Genomic DNA, 14,539 nt, shown 5'->3' with positions numbered 1-14,539 from the left:
CCTCGTAATGTGTTTGGAAGGAAGGAGAGGGAGGGGGATGCTGCACTCTTCTGTGCACCGCAGGTGGTAGGGCTACTCTCTCAACCTGCGAGCAGCTGGTATTTTTTAAAAAGTGGATTTTTAAAAACATATTGATCATGAAGTTAGGCCAACAACTTTTTCCACAGAATCTGGCTTAGTAGTTTCAGTAGTTACATGGAAAGTCGTCTGTGACTAGCCAGATTGTATTAGAAATGCAAGTGAGTAACTTACTATACATCTCTTTCATATCTYGGAAGACTGTTGTTAGCTAACTGGTTTTCACCATTTTTTGCTTTCAGACAGCCACGACGCCGTCTTACGCTTTAATGGGGCTCCTACCAAGGGATTTCAAGATGATGTGGGGGAAAAGACAACAGTTCGTCTTGTTAACTCCCAGGTGGGTCTGACAAATGCCTGCCAAAGGGACCGAGCTCAGCAGAGTTGTGTACATCCCCTTTATCTGCCCGGGAGCTGAGTGGCAGGCTGCACTGGCAACATCCATATGGGACTTCTGTGCACCGAAAGCTGCAGTTCGTCTGCCACTAGGATCTCTTTAAAATGAAGCTGGGAAAAATAAGTGTTTCCATGCAATTTCTCTTCTCCCTACCAGATATGTATAGGATGGGACTCTGACCTCCCCTGTATAGGGCRACAGTGGACAAAGCTTTTTCCCATAGCTGAAATATCTGCTGAGGTTACTGCAGTTGAATTGTCATGTGCTAGCTAACCTGCATTAACCTGTTTGCAGTTTACTGCAGGCACAAGATAATTTGATTTTTGGCTTGGCCAAAGTCCTCTTTCCAAGTTTATGAAGCCCGGTTGCATGCTTGCTGCCGTGCTTTGGGCGTGCAAGGCACAAGCAGGGTACAGCAGCTCAGCTCATGCAGCTGAGCAAACTAAAGTGTCTCAAGAGGTGAGCTGTGCCTGCCTCAAGGATGGGTGTGAAGGCTGAAAGGTGTTTATTTGGTTTTAAAAAAGAAAATGACTCCRCTGTGCACAGCAATGTTGCAGACTCTGTGGATAACACATTAACCAGGGTTGTTAAATGACTGCAGATAACTGGCACAGTACATAGCTTTAAAGCTGTAGCCTGCACAGAGGCGGGAGGGTGTATGAACGCTTTGGTGTGTGAATCGGAGATTCCCGCCGTCCATCCAGGACCTCGGTGTAAAGAATGGCAGAAATTACCTTTTCACGCAAGGCATTGCTTCCTAAAACTGCACTTAGGAAGYGATGCCCTGCGTGAAAAGGTAATGGCTCTTTGAGAGCTCTTTCTTGAGGTGAGGCACTCTGTGCTGATGGATCTTTTGACTTCAGTAGGCTTTGAAGCAGATCCTCAATTTAAGAGCCAAGTTCAGCAGTGCAGTGTCAGGGATAGTAAATCACCTGTTCAGGGGCTGAGTGAGACCTACCACACAGACCCTTGCTCCTCTAGGTGCAGCCTAGGAGGTTGTTTTTGTCCTGCTTCCATGTTGCTGTTGCACTTAAAATGCTTGTCCAGTTTTTTTGTTCTGGAGAAACTTTCAAATGCAAATCACAGTAGTCTGTGCTGGTGAGAGAATGGAAGGGGAGAGTGAAAAACACAAAATTGGACCAAGTCACATAGGTCAAAACTGCTGCAGCAYTGCAGTGCAGAGAAGAGCACCCCAAATCCAGGAAAAGAGGAGGAGGCGGTAGGACCATGAAGAATAAGGGAGGTAAACTGGAAAGAGGAGGGACTGAGACTTAGCTTTTGTGCTCCAGAACCGGTAAGATTGTGTGCTTTGTTCATCGTAGAGCTGAGATCTCTAGGCCTGGAGCTGTCTTATCCGCTCCTGTCTGATGGGGCCTGTGGGCACTGCCGTGGAACGAGGTTTGAAGTTTCTCAAAGCGGCACCAGGACCTTGGCCATCCATTTTAAGGGAAAGATGTGGAGCCAGTGTCTGGCTAGCTTTCGCCCAGTTTCCCCAGCTCATTTTGTGTCTCTCAAAATATGTTGCTGCTGCTTGTACAAACGCTTTTGCTACCTGTTTCTCCTCCTGGGTCTTGCCGCATCCCCTTGCTACGGTGCTCTGCCTTGCAGCTTTTTACATCTCAATTCCTCTGAGCTAAAACAGCATTCAGAAGTGGGACAGTTTGTCCTTTCTGAAGCAATCTTTTCTTAGCAGACATCTGGCTGTTATCACCCTTCTTCCTCTGCCCTCTTCGACCTCTCCATTCTGTATCTTTTCCTTCTGTGTGTACTTTTATAATGTCAGATAGGTGTTATCACTTAAGAAAACTTTCTCTGGGGATGTGGCCATAGCCAACCTTATTGTGATATGAAGTCATTTGCCAGTGAAAACATGTATGTGGCCTATGCTGTACCAGGGTTATCTGCACAGGGAGAAGAATAGCACTGTAATTGCACAGCTGTAATACAGCAGTAATAACTTTTTGTGTGACTGCTCTTATTTTGGATGAAGTGTGAACTTGAGTTACACCAGTGTAGTTATAGCCATGTAATTACAGTGCATCTGTTCTCCATGCAGATCAGCCTGCAGCCATGGATGACATTTTTCATCTGCCATCATTCCCTCAAAATAGAGACACCAGCTTAGAAAACTGTGATTAGAGGGAGAGCAAAATTGTTGCAGTTCTTAGAGGCTGAAGCTATATCAAAAATGCAGTGTTGAACCTAGCTGCTGCACAGGGCAAAAGTCCCTCTATGAGAATAAGGCAGGAGTTGCTCTTCTGGRGTTTCTAAGCAGAACTGTGAACTGGGGCCTGCTCTAAGCACAGTCCCTGTTGTCTCCCAGGATAACTGGGTGGGGGATTTGTTTTTATTCTGTGCTTCTATTTACACACTGCATATTTCAATGCAGTTCTATTCATGGCAACATCTTAATCAGCCACCTTCTTGTTGCTGGCGTTGTCTGACTTTATTTTGTCTTCAGCCTTGCTGCAGAGCTGTACCGTACCTCAGAGAGGGCTGCTGTAGGCGTCCCTGGTGAGAACGTGGGGTAGAGCCTTCAAAAGGAGCTGGAGGACAACTTGCATTTGGGGCAGGAGGGCTGTAGGCTAGTAGGGGTTCCCAGCTGGATTCACTTCCAAAGGAGATGGGGAGTCCTGAAGCTGGTACCATGACTGGGCAGGCTGTATTTAGTACTCACGTAACCTGTTCTTGTTTTGGAGTTGGCTTTTCTTATGTTGGAAGTGGTCACTGGAAGCAAAGATGGGTGTAGGGGTTGGCTGCTCTTATGTTGGCTCCTATTACTGATCAATCCATTCCTAAAATGAAGGAAATGAGACATCCTGAATCTAATTTGTCAAAACTAGTCTGCGTTAGATAGTATCCCTGTGGCATGTGCAGCTGATAGCCCGAAGCTGCTTAACAATTTTTTTAATGTAATTTTTTGTAATGCGCAAAACCAAGTAGGTTAGGGAACAGTCCCCTGTTGTTTGCTGACCAGTCTCTAGCAAATGTTGGGGGCGGGGGGGAATGTTTTTTGCAGTAGGGTGGGATACCTTCTGCATCTGTGTTGAAAGGGAAAGATTTATAGACTGGTACTGGGAGAAGAAATTTGGCATCCTCTGATTTGAGGAGAATCCTGGTAGTTAGTTTAAGCTTGGTAGTTTGTCTGAATAAAGAAGTTCTTTAACATTGCCTTGCTTATTTCCTTTGACCTTCCCTGTTACATCCGTACTGCCTCCTTTAATGGCATTTTTTCTTGCAGTCTAATGCAAGACAGGTTTGCTCTGGGACAGCATTTGCATCTTAAGGAGTAAGGCCAAAGACTTCAGGGGCAGGAGGGGAAGCACCATTACGTAGCACTTGGATCCTTTCTGCAGGGCTGGCGAAGGAGCGCGGTATCTCATTCCTGCAGTCCTCCGTGGCTGACCGCGCTGCGATGGGGCGCGCGCTCCGCTCTGGCTGCATTTGCTGTTACCGGYGCTAATGAGCCTGTGGGGAGGATGCGAAAGGAGACAGCGAGACAGTGGTGGGAAAGGGGGCCCGTGTTTGGATTACAGGCCAGTGACTGCGGGACCGCAGCGAAGGAACACGTTTTGATATAGGCAGGAAACTTAGCGGGAAGGCAGGTCCTGTATTAGCAAGGTATTTGCTAAACAGTGAGTTGTCTAAATAACAGATGTAACCAGGAAATCAATGATTTGGTTGACTAATTAGGATCAGAACAGCTGGGAAAGACAAATAAGTGTGGTGGCAATTTAAATGACATCTAACTACTTGGCAAGACTCAGTCACACTAGTAAACAGAAGACAGGGGCACTAAAGGTATCTACTGAGCCAGATTCCTGGAGTAAATTGGTTAAGTGACTGATAGGTGACTAAACTGATGCTACGAAGAACCAGCGCTGTGGTATAGGGAAGGCAACGGCAGCGGCCTTACGGCTGTGGAGGTGCCCCCACCACCTCTGCTGTGGTGCCCGTGGGCAGCTCCTCGGAGGCGGGGGGACCTCTGCTAACTCGCGTGCTYGTTCTTGGTCCGCCTCTCCTTTCCAAATGAACTTGCCCTTCTTTGATCGCTGGTGCTCCGTCTCACTTGAATCCTCCTTTCCCATCAGTCATCTTTTTTCCAGGAAAAGTTCCTGAAAGATTTCTAGCCTTTAAATAGAAACAAGGGAATGAAAATAAAATACTGATGATGCTTGCCCTATTTCAGTCCTGGCATGGTGCTTCGTCCCCCTCTTCCCCGGTGAGGGGCTGGCCAGCTGGCCCGCCTCTCTCCGTCGCAGGCCCGCGCTTCCGGCGTTGGCAGAACCGAGTTAAAAATTCACACTGCGTGGTTCACACCTGCAAACTCCAGCTTGGAGGCATGCTTTTAACCAGTGACCTAGATATTTTAACTGCTAGAAGGAAGTGAAGCCRTGCGGTGCCCGTGGCCAAGGCCAATCCTTTGGAATTAAGAGCAGATGCAAGGAAGCCCTTTGCGCTGTGGAGCAGCGCACATCTGGGCTGGCCAGACTGCCCTGGCGCTGTGGGTAACGGCGACGAGCAGAAAAGCAGTTGGCTGCTAGAGGCGCCCGGGGTGCTTAGGGATCAATTGCCTGGCTCTTAATTAGATCCTAGGAGAAAACCAGGACAAGTGGGAGTAGATTTTTATGACAGTGTTTCTCTTAAGCAGATGTTTACAAGCTGCATCTGTATGGATCGTGCTTATGGGAAGGGACGAGAGAGGATCAGTCCCTGTCTCATTTGATTCTGACTGTGTTTACTYTTTGCTGCAAACCTGAATTAGCCAGGGCTGTAAAGAGCCGTGCCAGTTGTGTCCAGGAGGTATCTAAAGTATACAGGGTGTTTTTTTCACCTGGAACTATCTTATTTTGTTTACCTGGGAAAGCTTATTGCGCTCTGGGCCTGGTGGAGCGGTTTCTATCCCCTGCTGCTTTTGCTAGGCAGGGTGCTTTGCTGTAACGGTGCCTGCCGCCTCACCACTGCGCTTGCAGGGCTCGAGTCCCCCTTGCCTGGCTGGTGTCACGCAGCTTTGGGGAGCTCTGGGGCAGTTCAGCGCACAGCAATGCCCGTGGTGCGGGCTGTGGTGCCCCCTCTCCTGCGCCGGTGGTCTCGCAGGACTGCGCAGGAAGAGACATTAGCCATGGGCAGAGCTTTTTGGAACAAGTGCCATGCACACTTGAGGTGAAGTTGAGCATGACTGCAGAGCTGGCCATGTTTAAATGTCTCCTATCTATGATACTTTTTTCTTAATTAAATCTAGATCTTCATGCTCGGTGGTCTTCCCCCCAGCGCCCATGCACTGTGGGGTGGTAGCGTCACCCCATAAGCAGCCAGTGGTGCCATGTAACCAAGATACCCGTTAAAGTCAGTGTGTTTGCCTTAGGCTGGTACTGGACTATCTTGCTGCCTGGTTGGCATTATATTTCACTTGTTTTTGGTAATTCTAGCAACTGAATTCATTGTACGAGCTGAGCCACTGTGTGGGTCCTGTCCTTGCTTTTTATTAAAGACAGGTAGAGACAACCTTCTTGTAAAGCATGATGACAGTTTTTCACATGACTCTCCGCCGAATCCTTTGTTCCTAGATAGGACCGGCATAAGCATCGGAATGAAGTAACTGGGAATTGTGTCCTTGCATGAGCGTGGTGGGACCAGTTCAGTTACCAGCAGTGGGGGGGCTGCAGCTGTATTCATGAATGTTTTACTGCTTGACTGCCTGCTTCTTCAACAGCAGACCAAATATGTATGTATTGTRTTTGTTGTTGTTGTTGTTCAAGCTGGTAACTGTTGAGGAGCAGCAGTTCCTGACAGACGCGMTATATAACACTGGAATCTTAATTGTCTGGGACCCGGCACCGTATCATGCAGATATTCATGAGGTAAGCCTGCGTTCGCTCCAGTAAAATTAGATGCAAATGCTTTGAAGTGCATCTGTTAACTCRCTTCCTCCTAACATGTGCAGGCACTCATGTTAAAACTGTTCTTGTTTACTTCCTCACTGCCGTGGCTATACCCATAAGTACTTCTGCAAATATCCCCTACATGAGTGTACCTAGTAGAAACACCCTCTCCAGACCACTGTGAAGGCCCTGGGGCCAAATATAATAGGTCACCACCGTGACTTTTCCCAGGGCTGACACCACAGAAAGGGGATCACTGCTGGCTGCAGCCGTTGCAAAATCACCATGGAAGACTGAGCTCCTCTTTCTGCCTGTTGCTGTAAGATTTGTTGTCTGTAGATGCTTGGATAGTTAAAGGCASCAGTCAGACATGAGAGATACTTGATGCATTGTGAAAGGAATAGGAAACCCTCATAAGATCTTAGTGAATGTGTCTCCTCTCTGTGTCAGCTAGATTTTCACTTGTGGGTGTCGTAATCCCTCTAGCATTCCCTTTGCTTTTTCAGTGCAAAAGGGTGTCGTTTGATAAGTGGTACACTGCRGAGGCTAATCCAGGGTGCATGCAGCTAGGAGCGAATAGGCCCATCCCTGCTTTTATTTTAGGCTCTTTCTGTGCCTGTGAGGTCTTTGCCATTTCTTTCCCTGGACTGGCATTTCTGATTTTCTCACCAGCATTTATCCTTGTGTCTAGTTCCACATCTCCAGGAGACACAAGGTATTTGTACAGTGTGTATAAGAGCGAGTTAAATGAGGATGGGATATTTTTAGCATAGTGAAAAATCTCTAGAGGACTTCAAGAAAACATAAACCCTTCCTCARTATTTTTTACTGAAAGTAGAAGTGTTGAGATGCAAATCAGCTCAGCCTGTTTTATAAGGCTGTGCTGAAGACACTTGCATCCAARTAGTACCACCTTGGTACTGCGAGAGTGCTGGGGGAAGAGGTCTGATAACATGTAAGGCAGACTGCTCAACATCATCTCCTAGTCTGTAGTGGGCATGTGTGGGGGTGGGTGGGTGGTTTTGGGGTTTGTTTGTTTGTTTGTTTTGGTGGCGGTATGTTTTCAAGTCTTTTGGGTGTACTCCTGCTGCTTGTCCCAGTGTCCTGCTGCAGTTTGCTACCCTCTCTGTGGTTGCAGTGGCTGTGTGATCAACCTGATCAGGGAACTGATCTGGCTCAAACTTTATTTCCAGATTTTTTTTTTTTTTATTTTTAAGACTGATCCATTACTTGATCTGGTTCATAGCACAGTCACAAACAGTTGTGTTGATGCAGCTGTGGGCTCCAGTTAGAGAGGAACCAGCTGCAGGACAGTGTGTGTTGCGTGGGGGAATGCAGAAATGTGGCTGATATTTCTAGCAAAAAGACTGGGGTTGTAGAATGAAGCTCTRCATGAGGCGAATCTCATTTAACGGTCCTTCACTGCCAAAGAGGAGCTTTGGCTCCTCTTGCTCTCTTCGCCGAGGCRAGTCACCTTGCTAATCTGAAGAGCAGATGGGGGGAGCGTGAGCGTGTGTGTATATGCATAGCTGGACCTTTTTCCCTTGGCAGCAGCAGCAGCTTAAGTCATCTTAAGCAATCTTATTTAACATTGATTATGGGAAAGAGTGCTGGAAATAAAAGGCTCTGACTTTCTGTTTTCCAGTGGTACAGAAAACCAGACTACAAATTCTTTGAAAACTACAAGCTGTWTCGGATTAAACATCCAGAGCAGCCCTTTTATATCCTAAATCCAAAAATGCAGTGGCAACTCTGGGATATTCTGCAGGAGAATTCCCTGGAGCATATTCAGCCTAATCCACCTTCTTCAGGAATGCTAGGTAAGACAATAACCCTCTCGACTTCTTGTTCCGTTTGCAGGAACCAGTATGCCTGTTTTAAAGACATCTATGGGTTTATGTTGCTCAAAGCCAAAGAGCTTATCAGAGTTGCTTCTACAGTGTTTGTCTGATGCCAGAAATTAAGCTTCCTGTCTTAAAAGTAGCAGCTCAATTGTGTTAAAATACACAGTTTGCAGCACCCCTCTGAAACAGCAGTTATAAACATGGCCTGGTTCCATGTAGAAGCAGGAGAACAGATTGCAACCTCAAGATGTTTTMTAACATGTTTAGCTTCTAGAGCCAGAGCAGTTCACATGGGGTGCTGAGATGAAGGATKTGGCTCTTGTGGGCTCAGATCTTGTCAGGCAAATAAACCTGTCATCTGCAGATGAAATCTAAGTGTTTACCTGCTGTGTATATAGTTAAAGACTTAGTGGAGGGTTGGGGATGATCAGACTGAAAAGTCACCCTGAAAAGGTCAGTGATATTCTCCCTTACTCAGTATGTTAATCTTGTTTGTCAGTGTGCTAAATTCAGCCTCTCTGAGAAGAGGCTCATTTTAYGTTCTGCTGTTGCAAAGCTTTTCCTTCCTATTGGAAGGCAAATCTCATCATCAGCTAAATGAAAAGGGGTGAACTTCTCGGGACCAACACATATCTGAAGTGAGAGCCTAGAAGTATGGTCTTGCCTGCCATGGGGCTATCGAAGTGCTGTACTTCAGCCATTGCTCTATTTCTGTCTTGAGGTGGCTGCCAGAGGAGCAGAGGCACACATGGACGTGTGTGTAAACAGAGGAACTTCTTATTTCTGCCAACCAAACTTCTAGTTTTCTTCTTTGCTCTTACCTACCAGCTATTACATCATTACTTGGATGCATACAAGACAACAGCATAACAGTACAGTCACTGACTTCAGGAGTAAGATCRCTGTGACCTGAGGTAGGGGCTCGAAGACAGGGCTCTGGTCCAGTTCTGACAACAAATTCCTTTGTGACTTAACTTTGGGCGAGGTTATGCCCGYGTTGAAACAAGTGACCTCAATGGACAAAAGGGAGCAAAAACGAGCTCTGGTTTGCAACTCTGAGTTTCTTGGAAGGCTCAGTGGAGAGGAAAATTGTCATTTGGAAAGGTGGATGAAAATGTTTTTAAAATGCATCTTAGTTTAACAAGTGGCTTCACAAATGGGGTTCCTCTAATGTCTTGTGAATTCAGTTTTCCTCTGACTGGTTCCTGAAAGTCTCTGAGATAGTGCATGAATTTTATGGGATATTATACATTGGTTCTATTTTCCTAGCACATTCTTGCTATTTCTTGCACTTCTTTGGCTACGCAGGGAATAAATATGGCTTATTTCCGTCAACTTCCAGCCACAGTTGTGTGTGATTCTGGCCTCTGGGCTCCAGAGTTGTTAGTGTGCCTCTCAGAAGACACAGGAGGGCAGCACTGCTCTGTCTCGGGGAAGCTGCATGAGCTTGAAGAGCGGCTTTCTGTTCAATGCCTGTGTGCATTCATACCAAGAGTCATCTCCAAGCATCGTCACTTTTGTATCTTCTGCATTAACCGGAGGCAAATGGGAAAGGCCAAACGTCTCATCTCTGCTTACCCAAGCAGGTTTGAGCTGGGCAGTTTGCATCAGTTAATGTAGCACACAGCTGGCAGATGCTCAAGTCTCCATGAAGGTCCCGGAGAATGGCAGCGGTCCTAAATGTTGGCCTTTAGGTGTGGCCATCACTGTAAACTACCTGCTTTAGTCAGAYTGATCATATGCTTTGCAAGAGGGAGTTCAGAAAAAAGCCCCATCAGACTTATTTTCTTCCTCTCTGGTCTGAACTTTCAGAARGGAAACCCTTCCCACTGGACTCGGACACTTCTTGCTTGACTGTCTTGTCTCACTAGTTCTGTGATTTTAACTGGGGATGTCTGTTTTCCTTCCCTCCGTAGGCATTGTGATCATGATGACTCTCTGCGACGAAGTGCACGTGTATGAATTTCTCCCCTCCAAGCGGCAGACGGACATTTGCCACTATTACCAGAAGTTCCACGACCGTGCCTGCACCATGGGGGCTTACCACCCCCTGTTGTTCGAGAAGAACTTGGTGAAGCATATAAACCAGGGGACGGACGAGGACATCTATATTCGCGGGAAAGTGACTTTGCCCGGTTTCCGAAATGTACATTGTTAACAAATCAGTCTGTGCTGTGTTTAGTCATTTTTCTTGACTTTTCTTGACTGTCGAAGCACTTTTTAGATCAGGGTTGTCAAATTTGTTAAGTCTAAACACTGTTGTGTTTTGACAGCTCTTCCATATTGCAACACCTGCTCTTAGGACTTCGGTTGCATACCATCTTTGAACTTTAAGGCCCTGTAATGCGTTGCGGTACGTCCACTCGGTATGTGCGAGAGCCACTGCAATAGGCTTACTCSTCGTGGAGCCAGGCTCACGCAGCAGATGGATGTCACCATCTCAACTGATGAGGGTGAACAGGAAACACAGGAGATGCTTTCTAAGCAGAGATCACCCAAGTCTGGATCAAATGCTGATACAAGTCAGGCTGCTTCAAAGGGATTATGACAGCTGACAAGCTGGTCCATTTAAGAACAAGAAAAAAAATTAAAAAACTTGATCCCATAGCCCTGGAGCTCTTTGGAGCAGGGCTGACTTATGGAAACACTGTCAAGACTGGGTACTGATAAGCTAAACTCTTAGTCCAAAATACTTGATTTTATGAACAGTTAGAACAACTGTGGCAACTTCCTTTCAAATTTTAAGAAATTCTGAAATCATGCTGGTAGCTTTAGCAAACAAAGGGGAAGGCAATTCACAGTTCAGTGATTCGTGCAAGATGTTTTTAAACTTTTTACTTTTTTCTTTTAAATCATTTAAAATTTATGTGAACATTCACTTCTCCAGTACAGTGTTCTGCTTGGTACAGAAGAAAGCTTATTTCTGAAACATTTTGGGGAAGATGTTCCCCAAATGGGAACATCTGTTTTGTGCCCAAAAGGTACAAACGGGAGCCTAAAGCAAGTTGGTACCTCATTGCAGCTGTACGCGGCCTCTCCTGTATGCCGTGGTGGAAGCGGCCCCTCCATGGGCTCTGTGCACATGCAAGGAGCACACACATCATCCCCACCTGTCCTGCTCCGTACTGCTGCATTTCGTGATGTCTGTAAAAAGCTTTCTTCTGTTTCGAATAAATCCTGTGAAGTCACTGGCCCATTCTTGCCTTGCTGAAACTGGTGTAATATAGCTGCTGCTTGGACCCGGGAGACTCGTAGCAGGCTCGTGCCGGAGCAGAGATATCTGGAGCTGGACATGCTCACATGCCCGTTTCTGTAAGAGGCAGCACCTCTTTGCCCACTTCGTGGTGGGAGTGCGGCTCTCCTGCTGGTTTCCCCCAGCAGGCAGCAATCACATTTCAAACAGAGCAAGTTGTAAGGCTGGCTTTCTGCACGCTCGCATCTCAGTTACATGGTGGGGTAGTGTTGCAGTGGGCACGACACGTCCAAYGTGAGGCTGGGAATCCTGGCCGGATCCAGTACGGGGTCCACTTGTACTCTATTTAGCGTTTTTACAGGAATTATGACAGAGTTTAAAGTAGACCAGTGTTGGCCCTTCTTTATTTTGTTTGCTGGCTGCATAGATGCAGATCTAGTATAAATTGCAAGTGAAGTTGGGTATTTAGAAGAGCCAAGTTTAAGTTAGTGGGCAATAACAGGCTGCAACGAAAGCCTTGTGCCCCGTGAAGTCTCTCCTGAAATGGCTCCAGGATGCGAACCGCTTTCTCTGTGTATAATGCTGCCATTTCCAGGTAGCCATCTGAAGTGCCAAGTCCTTCGAAAGATGTTCCACAACGTTGTGGGGTGGATGAGGGGAAAGGCTAGCAAGGCTGGAGACTGGGGGGATGAGGGGATAGTGTCATTTCTTGATGTAGTGGAAGCCTATTAAAGATTATTAAAACCTCATGACAGTTGTTATTCTGCTCCTGAATGTTTCGCAGAAATATTCTGCAGAAACACTCCTCCGTAGCCGTGACTTCGTTTTCCTTCTCCCTGAGGACAAGTGGAGTCTGTAGCACTAGCGAAACTATGGCCTGTGAAGTACTGATGGGGAATGGGAGAGGAAAGGGAATGAAAGGGAAAAACTGAAAGGGGATAGGAACTGGGACACTGCGACATCACCACTGAATTATCCTGACGTCAAGTTTAAACTTGGCATTACCCAGTACCCTACCTGTTTCCACGGCTCTGCTTATTAATCTGCAGAAAGTATATTTCAGTAAGACAGTAGGTCAGTAGGGAAACATCATCAAGATGTCTCCTTTCCAAGCGTGGACTCTTGGGAACGCATAGCTGTCCTTGCTTGCACTTCTGAAAACCTCGCAGATGCAGATTTTAAAAGATAGTCTGAAAGATCTAAAATTCTAAAACTAGAGATGGTTTCTGGAGAAAATTGCAACCTTTGATAAGGCTTTTGATAATTAAATGTTACTTTTTTTTTTTAAGATAAGGCAGTAGAAACTGTATTGTGATGTTAAGATATTAGAAAATGAAAGGATCTTTTCCCTCTTAATAAATATRCCCATCTTACAAAAAGAGTATAGTCTTCAATGTACTAACATGCAATAAAGAGCAGTGATTATTCTGGATCTAACACTCCACCCAGAAGCCATTTCTTCCTCTTTGCTTTTAGGTATATTAGTGAATCATGACCACAGGTGCTCAGCATTTATCTTTTAACAGTCAAATCTAAAGGAGATGAGGTAAGTGCAGCTGTTGGAGGGCTTGTGATCACTCTAGAAAATATTTAGTCAATGCAAAAAAGTAATGATAGTATGTTACTGGTAAAGTAATATTGGGCTTAATTTTCTTTGAAGGAGAGCTTTTATTGTCAGGTCTGGCAAAATTGTGTGTGTTTTTTCTTTTGCTTTTACAAAAGAAAAAAAAAATCAAAACAGGTATTTAAATTGTATATGCCTGAGTCAACACATCCTTCCTCACCTCCCCAAGAAGAATATAGTGGCTCAGCAGGAACTGCCTCTGACAAGACTCTGATTTTTCAACAGTGAATGTTTAAAACAACCCATGCTGGCACTCGCGCGAGAGAAACCCACGCCACCTTGGCAGAATATCCCCTTGGTTTGCTGCGTGCACCCTAACGAAGATCCAGGTACAAGCAAGAGGCGGCTAATGCTCTGCTGCATGGTCTCGTGGTCCGACGCTGTTGCCCTGCACTTTGGGTGTTTGTTTTCGCTTGTAAATTCTGCCAGCACATGTTTACGTGCTTCAGGTGACAGGGCACAGCACAGAAGAATCAAGCTTCACTTTGAAATGCATGTGTGCAGGGAGGACATAGGGATCTTGCGTCCCGGCTAGCGCTCCAGGAGCAGTACGCCACRGAGATGGGAACGCCCCAGTGTGTGYATGGGGGGCAAAGGTGGGGAAGAGCCTGGAAGGGGGCAGGGGGGATATGAATTAATGCCCTGAGCAGGGAGCTGCCTGCAGGGCCTGTGGTCAGGATGGGGTTGCCCAGTGCTAACGAGCTAATTGAGAGCTGCTGAGAGCAAGGTGGTGACCCAGCCTGCCTTGGGCCTCACTGCAGGTGGGAAAGAGCCCCTGTTTTCTCAGGATCTGCAGAGCAGGATGCCTTCTGGAAGACAGAACTTGGAAGGAGCAGGATGGGCTTGTTTCTAGCTTGTTTTTAAAACGCAGATGGAAGAGAACTGGTAAGTGTCCCTCTTTGGCGTTTGCTCTTTATCGGACAGCGGGCAGTGTGTTTTCAGTGGGAGAGCAAACGCTCCTGCCTGCATGGGCAGAAGGTTGAGGTGGCTCAATAGGGTGTTGTGTCTCCCTGTTTTGTATGAGGCTCTGTTTGTTCTCTTGCTATCTACACTTACCTTGTAACTTCATATGTGAGAAGGGGAGATTTTCATATTAATTGCATCTTTTGATAGTCAAGTCTGTCTTGGAGCTTCTCCTACACTTAATGCTCTACCGTTAAACTTTGTTCAATGTACAATGAACACAACTAACTCAGGAGAAGAAAAAATCTAAGCAATGCATATTTGAAAAAAAAAAACCACATCTTTTTAAAAATCTCTGTTTTGGCAGGGGGATACATGGGTGTTTGCAAAGGCGAAAGAGCTAACAGGGAAAAACTGACCCCAGAAATGGTCTGAAAAAATGTACATTTAATGCAATTTGTTACAAAATTGTTTTGCTAAATTAATCTACTATTGTATTCGTTTTCTGCATAACCTTTGGTGCGTTAGCCAGCACAAGGGGAAAAGCAGATGCGTGTCTACCTACAGCAGCTGCTTTTAAGTTCAGAAGCCCAGGAGTTGACAGGGAGTCCCTACCAT

At 46.1% G+C, this 14,539-nt stretch overlaps 1 protein-coding gene across 3 annotated transcripts in view; it reads left to right on the top strand.

Moving 5' to 3' along the window:
• The window catches only part of ST6GAL1 (ST6 beta-galactoside alpha-2,6-sialyltransferase 1), a 66,104-nt gene extending 54,707 nt beyond the window's left edge, over positions 1–11,397 (top strand). For 2 of the 3 annotated variants that reach the window (XM_026080082.1, XM_026080083.1), the window contains 4 exons: positions 321–418; positions 6,235–6,336; positions 8,003–8,177; positions 10,118–11,397. In XM_026080082.1, coding sequence (XP_025935867.1) covers positions 321–418; positions 6,235–6,336; positions 8,003–8,177; positions 10,118–10,359 — 617 coding nt within the window. In that variant the 3' untranslated portion in view covers positions 10,360–11,397. The remainder of the gene's footprint in view (positions 1–320; positions 419–6,234; positions 6,337–8,002; positions 8,178–10,117) is intronic. The other variant, XM_026080084.1, reaches the window with a different exon arrangement.
• Positions 11,398–14,539: the final 3,142 nt, after the last annotated feature.

The sequence above is a fragment of the Apteryx rowi genome, unplaced genomic scaffold (assembly GCF_003343035.1).
Source record: "Apteryx rowi isolate R43461 unplaced genomic scaffold, aptRow1 scaffold_51, whole genome shotgun sequence".
Lineage (NCBI taxonomy): Eukaryota > Metazoa > Chordata > Aves > Apterygiformes > Apterygidae > Apteryx > Apteryx rowi.
This window is presented reverse-complemented; position numbering and strand designations above follow the sequence as displayed.